Source organism: Lycorma delicatula, chromosome 12, assembly GCF_047948215.1.
Source record: "Lycorma delicatula isolate Av1 chromosome 12, ASM4794821v1, whole genome shotgun sequence".
Taxonomy (NCBI): domain Eukaryota; kingdom Metazoa; phylum Arthropoda; class Insecta; order Hemiptera; family Fulgoridae; genus Lycorma; species Lycorma delicatula.
The window spans coordinates 44,745,661-44,759,070 of record NC_134466.1 but is presented as its reverse complement, the minus strand read 5'-3'; the positions used below and the strand labels follow the sequence as shown (position 1 = coordinate 44,759,070).

The 13,410-nt window shown below is 29.4% G+C and overlaps 1 protein-coding gene across 2 annotated transcripts in view; it reads left to right on the top strand.

Moving 5' to 3' along the window:
* The first annotated feature begins 1,058 nt into the window (after window positions 1–1,058).
* Window positions 1,059–13,410, top strand: part of LOC142333050 (uncharacterized) — a 233,762-nt gene continuing 221,410 nt past the window's right edge. The window contains exons 1-2 of one of the 2 annotated variants that reach the window (XM_075379856.1): window positions 1,059–1,128; window positions 7,210–7,564. In XM_075379856.1, the coding sequence (XP_075235971.1) occupies window positions 7,418–7,564 (147 nt within the window). In that variant the 5' untranslated portion in view covers window positions 1,059–1,128; window positions 7,210–7,417. Of the gene's footprint in view, window positions 1,129–1,330; window positions 1,528–7,209; window positions 7,565–13,410 lie in introns of those variants that run through there. The other variant, XM_075379854.1, reaches the window with a different exon arrangement.

Here is a 13,410-nt window from a genome sequence, read left to right as displayed (position 1 = left end):
TTTTACGAGCTATAAAATTCATTTACCATAATTAATTATAATTGAGCTACTATTCTGTGTAATTTGCTAAAATAATAGTACATTATGCAACGAGCCTATAAATTAATGCAGGAGTGAGAAGTAAGATACGACACGAGCCTTGGCGAGCGTCGTAAGATTCGCAAGAGTACATTATAGCGTATTAATTGCATATCGTATTTTTTCAACAGCTGCGAAAATATTGGTATTATTGATTTAAATGAATAATAGGATACATAGTTTATGGAATATATTTTTTTTAATTTTTCTGTGGCAATAGGTTATTTTACTCATAGCTTCTGATCGATGTTAAAAGATATTTTTTTCTCAAAACCCGACAATTAACAAAAGGATAAACAGTGTAAAATAGAAACTTAGTTACCTACTTAGTGTACTTTCAAATTAATCCTTGCTAACTACTAAATCGGATTAAAATAAACAAATGGTACGTTAAACAATACTCTCTTCTGATTGGTCAGCGATTGAAAAGAATAAGTTTTTGATTGGTTAAACTTTTTTTTTGTTTAACCTCCGGGTCCACCGTTAGACATTGCTTCAGATGATGAGATGAATTATTTTTATCGTGTGTGAAAATGTCATGTCTGACCGGGATTCGAACCCGGGACCTCCGGATGAAAGGCCGAGACGCTACCACTGGTTGAACAACTGTATCATAATGAAAATCTGTTTTATAATGACGCTAATTATGATGATGGTTTCAGCCGCATAATTCAATTTTAATTATCCGTAGAAAGATTTAATATATTTTATTTCCTTATCAATATTGTTTAACTTTTATATTTCCTTTAAAACAATCTTTAATTATTTTTTTTTTTTTAAATAATCAATAATCCTTCCAATATATTTCATATAGATATAAAGAAAAAAAAAATAATTAAGTTTTTTAACGGTAAAGAATAGAATTACGCGACAGTGACCTGAGTACTGATCTTTTTAGTCGGTTGGTTTGTTGAAGGGTTCATTTTTAAACTGTGTATATTTTTAGCTTCTAAATACCGCTGTTCTTTCTAAACTAATAACTACGAGAAAGCTCCTAGCTAGCTAGCTTAGCAAAACTCTACAGTACAACGTATATTCTTCTAGTATAAAGTTGGTTTCAGTTTAAAACACGAGTCAATCCGTTACTAAATATGGTTTAATCTCGTTTTTAACGTATAATATTCCTTAATACGGTGTGCTTTATTATTTGTTACCCGTATTTTTTTCTCTATATTAATTAATTAGGATTTTTTATTATATATATATATATATATATATATTTTTTTTTTTTTTAGTGTGTGTATTAAATTTATCGTAGAATTTTGTTTTATGATAATAAATTTTCGTGTGTTTTTATATTTAGCTAATAAAATCAGAATAATTAGTGTTTTTTAATTCAGTGTTAATGCATTTGTTGTGTGTATTTTTTTCGGGTATATTTTTATTAATGTTGTTTTTTAATTATTATTTATAAGTGTAAAATAATAAATCGGCTATAAATTTAACAAGGTATTAACTTTTTAATAAAAGATACAATAAATTTAATAAAAAAAATATATATTTTTTTTTAAATATTGGTAATTACGTAGTAGATTAACAAAACTGTCTTATATAAATTTAATAACAGTTAAATAACGTCGTAACCAAATAATTGTAAATGAATTTACAAGGAAAAAATAACTAATGATAGTAAAATTGATATATTAAAGAAATACAGTATTCAAATATCATTTTTATATATCTTTCTAAATTTTTTAATAGTATACATTTTTTTTTGTATTTAAAACGCTTTCCTTAATTTTTTTTAAGTTACGTATAATTCATAGTAGGATTAATAAAAGAATAATTAACGGAATATAGAAACTAATTCAGTTCTTTCCTGACCGTGTTATAAATCCAATGATTTATAATAAAATAAAGATAGATAACGTCACCATTACTTTAAAGGCTGTTATCTCGATATGATAGCAAATATTCGTATCTCGATATGATAAAATATTTTCTGTTCATATAACACAATAAAGAAAATCATTCATATAATTTTTTTCATAATTTTGATGTCTGAGCTTTCACTAGCGTTTGTGCTTCACGTATTTTATATCCCCTATCAAATTTTATTCAATATAACAAAACTTATAAATAAAAATATGTTTAAAAAAATAATAATCATATTTTTAATAGCATCTAAATAAACTATTTTCTAAAAATAAAGGATATCAAGAATAACAAGCATTTCATACCAGGTTTGATATAAAGATAATAATAAATGATTTACCATTGCTTTATTTCACCGAGTATAATATAAAAATGTTAAAATCCTTATAAAAAAAATATGGAGTTTTACGAATGGTATTTTAATTTTGTTTTAAGAAAATTAATTGTTATACACTAAAATCATCTTATTCGCGTAGGTTAGAGACCGTAAAAATGTCGCGAATACAGAACGGAAACTAATACTCATTTAAGGAAAAATGGTTAGGTTTTATGTAAAATGAAAAAAAAATCACTTATTTAGAGCGATGTTATTGATCAAATACAGACGGAAACATTAATTATTAACACTGGTTTACTACAGTGCAAAGATACACTACACAAAACATATTTCCAAAATACAGAATATTTGCTAATTTACTCATAGTCACTTACCAAAACTCACCACAGTACGTACTGTCTTAGTAAAAGGTATTACATGTTCAAATCGTACTCGGTAAGCGCCTTAAAAGGTCAAGAAAATAGTAATAAATTTTTGTAAATGAAATTTACAAAACTAACCTACAGTATTTTAGATTTCATTTGCAAAAATTTGTAATCCTGCCTTACCTCGTTATTGTTTCTAAATCCGTGTGAAGTTCTGAGTAAAATTGCATGGCATTTTCAATTTTACGCTTAAAGATTAAGCTTCTATTCAACGATAGATCAGCATCTGTAAACAAAAATGGAAATAATCACAGGTAGTTTAATGCCTTTGTTAAGCGTTTTGACATTTCACTGTTTTTCAGGGATCGTATTTTCTACTTCTCCACGTCCATCATACTCTACCTACGCGATTAAATATTTTATTATTATTATTTTTTAATGTCACTATATAATGTAATGTACGGGAATACGATAAATTTTAGTCGCGAATATAGAAAAGACATCGCAAAATATTGCACCGCAAATAAGGAAATCGAGAATACGGGAAGCGCGAATAACTTTACTGTTAAAAATCAAATCTTATTAAAATTTAACTAAGCATAACGTAGATAATTTATACAAAAACAAAAAAAAAAATAATTTAATACTTTTTCATGCTTTTTCCAATTAGGGCCAAATAAATCGATATTACAGGATAAGATATCCGTAGTTAAAAAAATTTTTCGGGTTTAATTAACGAAACCTTTTGAAAAATTAGGGAAAATGTATATACAAAAAAAAAACCTTTAAAATACATTTATTTATTATTCTTATTATTATTTTACAATCCGTCTGTCTTATGTCAACCTTTGCGATATATTTCTCACCACCATTACAGAAGAATAACTAAATTATGTAATAATAAAAATTAAAGGATTTACCTATTTTGAGTAACCTGTTTCCCCCAAATTACCCAGTAGATAAATATAAAATTATTAAAACAAATCAATCAGTAAAATAATGAACATAAAAGAATTATTTTTTAAAAAAATAATAATTTTTGCAAATCAAAATCTTCTTTATTTATAAAACTGAACTTTTATAAATTTTAATAATTAATAATAGTTATTCTGCCCAAAGGCAGGATTTCACATGGCCGCCCTCCATTCAGCCCGATTCTGTGGCATCCGTTTCATTTTTCATTAACTTTCTTCCCTTTTTAAATTGTCTATCATTTTCATTCGTCACCGACTTCTTCCCGTTACAAATCCTTCCAATGTCGTCACCTACAGGCAGTCACGTCTCAGCCAGTGTCCCAACCAACTCCATTTTCTTCTTTTTATTATTTCAATAATCGCCATCTCTTCTCCTACTCTACGAAGCACCTCCTCATTCCGAACTCTCTCCGTCCAGCTGATCTTTTCCATTCTCCACCAAACCCACATTATAAAGGCCTCCTATCTTCTTATCTCCTCCTAATAGTCCATGTTTCTCCCCCATAAAGGGTCACACTCCACACAAAACATTTTGCAAGTTTTAATAATTACTATAATTATATTATTAATATATTATAATAATGACTGAGATATAACTTAATCGTACACATGAAATTAAGATTACTAAAAATAAATGTTTACTACTATTAGTTTTCTCTAACACAATGCAAAAAGAAAAAAGAAAAATACTATCTCGTCTGGATATAAAGTACAATCATATAATAATAAATTTTTAACACAGTATTTTATTTTCCACCCGAATGTAGCTACAATAGATAATTGAAGGGGAGGAAATATGGTTATCATGTTAATAATAGGGTATCGGAATTTTTTTGCAAATCTTTACGTTTTAGGATCCAACTAGTTCATCTAGATATTAAAAAAAAAACAAAAAAACCTTCTATATATGTGTGCCGCACTGATTTTGACCTTATATCACAGGATTAACCGAATAGAATGTCTCCAAATTTGGCTCAAATATTTCTATAAATGAGGAACTCATTAATCATATTATTTTTTATTTTCAAAATTTGTTATGGGAGATTAGGTATATTGCGAAATAAACAAATTCGATTATCTTCCGAGGTATTTTAGCGTAAACTTCATTAAAGAAAATTTAAATCAAATTTTTTTTTTTAAATTATCCTCCAGTTCTTAAAATTGAAATGTTTTTGTTCCTTTGCTTTATCTCCACAAATACTCTTCAAAATTTTTTGAAACTTTCCTTCATATAAAGCGCTACCAAGAAATTTCTACAATTTTTATTTATTTAAATTATAGACCCCGGAGCAAAATGCAGAAAATATTTTTATTTTTTTTAAATTTACTTTTTCTTATTTTACCCTTTATTTCCGTGGGGGGGGATTACATTTAGAAAAAACTTTACTTAAATAAATTTGTTAAGTTTAACCTATATATGAACATTTTTAGAAAAAATTTCAAAAAATTTATATTCCTCTCATCTAAAATTTATATATTCTGTTTTTTTTTTTTTGGCTTTTAACTCTTATTTTTTATTATTAATAGCCGGGAAGTCATGCGATACTTTGACACTTTGCCAGCTTTTTATTATAATTATTATTAAATGTTTATTAGATATAAAAATATTTCCTGTTATTATTATGAAATAATAAGGATAATTTATTCTATATTTATCCGAAGATCCGGATATTTTTCAGAATTCCTCACCCCCTCCAAAAAAAAACTTAATTTTTTAACCAAAAATCGACGTATCTTTAATATCCAATAAGAATTAGGTGGGAATATTCACGTTTCAAAATAAAAAATAAAAATTGTTAGTTTTACGTTACTCTCCCTCCCAAAGGTTTGCAAGTTTTTCACTTAGAACTAAATGAAAATTGCAAAAAATATTAATATTAAAATTAACCAGGTTGAAGAAATAACTATTTATATTATTTATTTTATACATAAATCTAACCAAACTTAACATGCCCTCGTTAACCTTACTAATTAACAGTAATGTTTTGATTATTTAAATAATGAATTCAGTAATTATTGCAATTATTCATCATTTAAATGATCAAAACGTTACTGTTAATAAGTCGATATTAGCGAGCGAAGCGAGCATAGGTTAAGTTTGGTAAAATTAACAAATTTAATAAATTCAGTAATTATTGCAATTATTTATTATTTAAATCAAGACATCACTGTTAGTTAGTCGAGGCTAGAGATCGAAGCGAGCGTAACTTAAGTTTGGTTGTTTATATGTATAATTTATATCTACATTATAAGCAATAAAGCTAATATTTTTAAGATGTACAATATTAAAATGTTTCAATGTAAAAATAAGAAAAGAAAAGATTATGGAGGTGAAAAGAAAAATTTTGTTATTTAGGAATTACAATTATTAATGACGAAGCAGGAGCGATATAAAATGCCGAATAGTACAGGCGAGACGAACTTTCAATCAGAAATATAATTTTTTTACATCAAAAATTAATTTAAATATCAGGAAAAGATTTTTGAAAGAATATGTTTGGAGCGTAGCTTTATATGGAAGTGAAACTTGGACGATCGGAGTATCTGAGAAGAAAAGATTAGAAGCTTTTGAAATGCGGTGCTATAGGAGAATGTTAAAAATAAGATGGGTGGATAAAGTGACAAATGAAAAGGTGTTGCGGCAAATCGATGAAGAAAGAAGCATTTGGAAAAATATAGTTAAAAGAAGAGAGAGACTTATAGGCTACATATTAAGGCATCCTGGAATAGTCGCTTTGATATTGGAGGGACAGGTAGAAGGGAAACATTGTGTAGGCAGGCAACGTTTGGAATATGTAAAACAAATTGTTAGGGATGCAGGATGTAGGGATACAGCGAAATGAAACGAATAGTACTAGATAGGGAACCTTGGAGAGCTGCATCAAACCAGTCAAAGGAAAAGTAAAATATATTAATATGAATAACGTTTAAAATGACTGGTATAAAAGAGAATCTTAATGTGTTATTGGATTATTTCTCCAACCTGATTATTGTTAATAATATCAATATTTCCTGCTATTTTGAAACATGCATATTCCCACCTAATTATTATTGGAAATTAAAAATACATCGAATTTTGGCCAATTGGTTAAAAACTTAAGTGGTTTTTTTTGGCGGGAGTTCAGAAAAAGATCCGAATATCGAAAATTTAATTTTAATTTTATTTTATTTCTAAAAAGATGATCTAAAAAATTAATTTCTTTAATTAATAAGGAACTACAGAGAAATATTTCAAATTTTCAGTTGCGGTTTTTACACTTAATAAGTATGACGATGTACAAAAAATTTTAATTTCTATTTTTTTTTTTTTTTTTTTTTTTTTTATACCATAATGTAGTGAATGAAGGGATGGTTACTACTTTATATTCTACAGGGGAGGTGGGAGGATTTTTTTATTTAAGTATTTTAATCGGACTACCAAAATATTAGAAGTTATTACAAAATAAAACTGTATATATTTGTTCATTTTTCAGTTCTTTTTTTTTTTTTATTAAAGCTTAAAATGCAGGTAAAAATAACAATATTATTAACTAAAATACTAATTAAAATAAAATAAAATATCTTTTTAATAATATTGTAGTAAAATAAAGAGCAATAAAAAAGAAGTGATTAAAAAGAATAGCCCTACATAACTGTAAAAAAATAAAACATAAAAAACAACTGAATGAAACATAAAGTGAAATTAAAATTTATTAGAAATGTAGTCAAAAAAAAGACAATGGTTAAAATTATTGTTTAAACATTTCAACAATATTTAATAAAAATAATGTGAACGGAAATGTGCAAAAATGTATTACGGGAAGAAATTTATTAAAAACATTTTATTTTTTTATTATTTGTATATTGTGTTATTTAAAACAATAAGTTGTCAGGAACATCAGTGGAAAGTTATAAGTAAAACGCGTATAATAGAAATAAAGCAAGGATTAATACAGGTAAGTAAAACGATTTTTTTTTTAATAAAAATTTAGTAGTAATTCAATTTTATATATATATATATATATTAGTGGTCCAAATAGGGCAAAATTTTTGTCGAAAAACGTGCACCCCCTGATTTAAAAGTACTCTCAAAAACAAAATATTTGACGCGTTGACGAACCCTTTCCGTTCGAAAAAAGTCATCCCCCACTCCACTTGAATTTTAAAGGGGATCAACATGGGTTTTAGGTTATTTTCAAGTCGTGACGATATAGCGCTAGCATGTTTCATCACAAAACTTAAAAAATAACGTATATAAGGGTTTTTGGGGGTCGGAGAACACGAATTTGAAGTCAAAAACTTATTTTGACACATTTTAACTGTCAAAATCGCTGTCAATCAATTGACAGCTAGCGTTCTTATGAAGGAAAATCAATGTTAGACATTACAAACAACGTTAATTAGGGTTTTTGGGGTCGTTTTAGGGATTTTGGGGTTTTTGAGGTGCAGATCTAGATGTGCACCTCCCATTTTGATTGCCATCGATTGAGCCAAAAATATCCAAAAAGCCAAAAATCTAAAAAAATTGGATTTTAATATTTAATTTAACTGCAATAATAAGCCCTCATTGAGAGCTTTTCTAATAATATATCATAAGTAGTATTTATTTTTATTAATTCCAAAGTTATAGCCAAATAAAATTTTAATTAATGAAATATTTGGATCTTACAAGGGGAAGGCACATCGGCTCGAATCGAACATCTCCTTTTTTTACCTTTTTGTTTTTTCATTTAAATTTATTGATTTATTAATAATAATAATAGTAATTAACCTCTGATTATAAAAAAAAACTTTTACTATAAATAATAATAACAATAAATAAAAAAATATCAGAAGTTATTAATGAAATAAAATTTTAATTACTTTTCTTTTTAAAAATATGTGTATATGTAATTTAATAGGTGTACAAGGAAGTCATGTAGTGTCCGCATCACATTATTATTTTTTTTTTTTTCAAATCACGTTCAAATAAAACCACAAAATTTACATCTTAATTTAGATCCTAAGAATCCAGTCTGGCTTAATTTTACCAAACCCGCAGAAAACCGAGCGAAATCTTTCGCTCACAGACACCACTAAGAAAGCGTTTCCGAACCCTATGCTTATATGAACGTTCTTCTATATTTTCATAAATATATAAATTTGTTACATTCTTTATGAAATAATTTGGGAACTGATTTTAGAGGTTGAAAAATGGAAACAAATATATGTCCGAAAACACTTTTTTAACCGTAATCGAGTTACGACTAGTGAAAAATTTCGCTCGGGTTTCAGTTCCACCGATGAAATGAAGTCGTACAAAAATTATAAGGGGTAAACGTAATGATTTCAAATGTCTTATCATCTGAAAATTCGAATAAAATAGGTCCGAGAACTTATTCTACAGTAGTTTTCATGATATCCATCGTAAAACAGAAAACTTTGGTGACAAAAAACACATTTTTGTTTTAGGTTTGAAATACAATAACTTTGTCAAATGACTAATAAAAGCGTAAATTTTAGTACTGGAACTTGTAGAGAATCTAATTATAAGAAAATTGATATAATACTGTCTATGAAAAACTAAAAAAAAAAAGTTTAATTGTTAATTAAAACGTTACGAACTTGCAAAATTAAACAGCTATTTTTAGTTGAGTAAATTTAGACCTTTTAAAAATTAAAATACTTTTAATTTAAAAAACAATATTCACTGTTTATGCTGTATTAATTTACAATAGATGTTCGAAAATTCCACCTCTGATATCGTTATACTTTTCAACTGGTTTTCTAACAATTTCTGTGGCTATCCTAATGATATATTGGCTTTCCTTGACGAGGGAAGCAGCATTGAGAATGCGAACGATCAGTACATCACGTATGTCAACTTTTAGCTTGTATATCTCGTATTTTATCCATCCCCATAAAGAGTCATGTATGGGAGTAAGGTCCAGTGATCTAAGTGGCCAATTTACCGGACCTCAATCCATTCACCAGAAAATTTTTCACCTAAGAAATGTTTTACGTAATTTGTGAAATGTGCTGGTCCTCCATCAAGTTAATAATATATTTATATTCGTTTCGCCAATGAGAAAACTTTAAGCGCTGTAAAAAAAGTATTATTTAAAACTTCCAGATAATTTCTTCTACCGTTGTTCTAGTATGAGACAGCTATGAATTGGTTATCGATCATTCCATACCAAACGATCACCGAAAAATCGTTGCTGGAAATATGTTTCAACAACAGAATATGAGTTTTCTTCCGTCGTTATGCCATTACAGGTAAAAGTAGCTCCGTCCGAAAATAGAATGAACGGAATTAAGGGGTAATTAATGTTACATTAACAAAATGCAATCGTCTGGTATGGTCACCAAGCTAGAGGTGTAGAACTTTCTGAACATGATATGTACGCAGTTTTTGAGCATGTAATGTCCTCCATACTGTACTTTGTGAAATGTTAAGTCGTGGAGAAATTTTTCGCGAGCTTTTAATAAGTCTAACCTATACCACCTTTTTATCTTCCTGGAATCAACGTCAGGTATTACTTCAGAGGATGAATGAGGATATGTATCAGTGTAAATGAAGTATGTGTATTCTTGTAGAATCTCAGATCGACCATTTCTGATATAACGGATTGAAAATAAATATGGTTGCCATTTTGTATTCTTCGAAGGTATTTTTTTCTAATTTTAAAATTTTATTACCAAGACGCTTACCAAATATTAATGTGATTCGTCTATCCGAACTTGAGATATAAATTATTATATAAAAATAACAAAATGGCGGACAACGGGAGAACGTAGGAGGAATTGCCATTTTTTTCTTCTACGGATATTTTTTGTTTAATTTTACAAGTAGAATCCAGCCGACCATTTTAGAAACACTATAAAATATTATATATATATATATATATATATATATATTTTTATTTAAATCAGTTAAGTTCAATAACAATAAAAATTGTTAGTGAAATGATGTCACAAAGCTTAACAATAGCGAACATCAAATTCAAGGATTATTACGAGTATTCCTAGAATATTACAATGACTGACTTCATCCTAAACATCATTATTGTAAGGAAAAGGAATTATGACAGATGCAGGGTGTCCCATATAAAACGCAACCCATCAATCACTCATCCATGAAATTTCAAAAGTCAAACTTACTCCCCTACTCGTTACTGAAATGGACTCGTCCAACATCAGAACATCGCGGCGAAGCAGTAGAACACTACCGATAGTAACAACAATGCAATCATAACTTTCAGTGTATTGCTAGAGACAAGATGGTATTTTCGCTAGATGAACGTGTTTTCATTGTTGAGTCGTACTTCAGTACGAAATCAGTGGTTGCAGTGCAAGATTTGTTTCACCATAAGTACCCAGATAAGCCAGCTCCTAACAAAACATCAGTATTAAGGTTAGTTGCAAAATTTAGAAAGACTGCTTCTGTTAATAACAAGGAACACAAAAGTTCTGCGTCAGAGTTGAATACTGATACAGTCACTGAAATCAAAGACCGATTACTCGCCTCGCCAAATAAATCGATCAGACGTTTGTCTGCTGAAATTAATTTGTCTAAATCATCGGGCGACCAAACGATTACAATTACGACCTTATCGCATTCAAACGGTACATCGACTTCTTGAGCCCGACAAAGAAAAACGGCTACAATATTGTCAACGGTTCTGTCGATTTCTGTGGAGGTAATTAATGTTATGGATTCGTTATTTTTCACAGATGAAGCACGGTTTCATTTGGATGGCTACGTAAACAGCCAAAACAGTAGAATTTGGAGTGCTGAAAATCCCCACGTTTATCACGAAAAACAATTACACCCGCAAAAGTTGGACGTGTGGTGCGCGATATCGCGGAAGAAAATAATCGCTCTATTTTTTTCGAGTACACCATTAATGCAGAACGATATCAGAATATTTTATTTCGGTTCATCGCACTCTTGGAAGAGGAAGACAGACACTGCTGGCTACAACATGACGGTGCGACATCGCACTACGCAGGTTCAACTTCTGATTTCGTCGAGGAATTCTTTGGTAATTGTGTTATCGGTCGAGGCTTGTGGCCAACAAGATCTCCAGATTTGACTGCGGCGGATTTTTTTCTATGGAGTTACATCAAAGACAAAGCCTACAGCAACAAACCACGAACACTTGAACGATTGAAAGTCAATATTGAACGAGCTGTATTAAATATCCGGCCACAAACTTTGAAAAAAGTAGCAAGAAACGCTGTAAAAAGAATTGAAGCTTGTATTCAGTAAGATGGCGGCCACTTCCAACATTAACTCTAAATGTAAGGTAATGGATGGTAATAATAAAAATTACATTTACATTTACACATGCCTTTTTATTATTTCAATACCTACCAATATAAGGTTGGGTTGCGTTTTATATGGGACACTCTGTACCTTAGGTCCATGCGTTATGGCCAAAATAGAAAGCCTAATATGATATTGGCCAGACGGGGAGCAGATTTACTCTTTGACATTAGTGACACATCAGGAAAACGCTGCACACAATAATACAATCAATATACAAAGAAATTAATCACTATATAAAGATTTTTAATAAATAAAATCTAAGATCTGAATATGCTCTTTAACAATATAATACTGAAAATTCACTAAATTTTACAGAAGAAACGTATCTTGCTTTAAGACAAGTGACACTAAAGATAGAGTAATCGGAAAATTCTACAAGAGAAGGTTTCTTTTTAAAGGAAATTGTACTTTCAATAAACAAATATTTAATCCTGATTTAAACGTTTAAAATGATAAATAAAATGTTTCAATCATATACGTTGAAGAAAAAAATGATAACCTCTTTTTTACTTTCCCCGGTGAATACAGCTAGAATAACTACATTAAAGGAGAAATTATGGTAACCATTATTTTTATTATTATGGGGGTATAGGGTTTTTGCAAATCTTTACGATTTAGAACCCAACTAGTCCATGTAGACCAAAAAAACCCATACATACGTATGTGTGAGTACGTACATGGATATCTGTATCGCACTCTGCTTTTTACCTTACATCTTAAGATAGACGAAACCATTATCTTCATATTTGGCTCTAAAAATATCTTTTATCTTCATATTTGGTGTCTATACATAGGGACACATATGTGATGAAACGTCTCTTTCGTAGAAAAAATAAAGAAGATAAATGTTATTCGAAAGAGAGAAATGTTATACCGCAATTCTGTTCGTTTAAGGAGGGGTACGTGGCTGCAATCCAACAAAATAAAACTGAAAGTTACTGTTTATTTCCTTTACGCATGGAGTAGAGCAGGGTTTTGAATTCTGTACAGAGAATTTGTTATAGATAGTGACGCAGTAACCGATTGAAAACTAATAGGCGGGAATATTTTTCTAAGGCGTACAATGTGGGGTCGGTTTAACCATAGCAGTAGGTGTTTGGAAGAATATTCAGAGAAGTAAAATAAATTTTCGTATATGCGGTCCCCGATCGAACAAAAAACACATTACTACGTGTTATAAAGGAGTATATTAGACCTGACACGATGTTAATTTCGGACCCACCGAGTTGGTCTAGTGGTGAACACGTCTTCGCAAATCAGCTGATTTGGAAGGTGAGAGTTCCCTAGTAAAGGTTATACTTATACCGATTTGAATACTAGATCGTAGATACCGGTGTTCTTCGGTGGCTGGATTTCAATTAACCACACAACTCAGAAATGATCGATCGAGACTGTACAAGACTACACTTCACTTACACTCATCCTCTGAAGCAATACGTCACGGTGGTTACCGTAGTAGCTACAACGGTACAATAAAGTACAACTGTA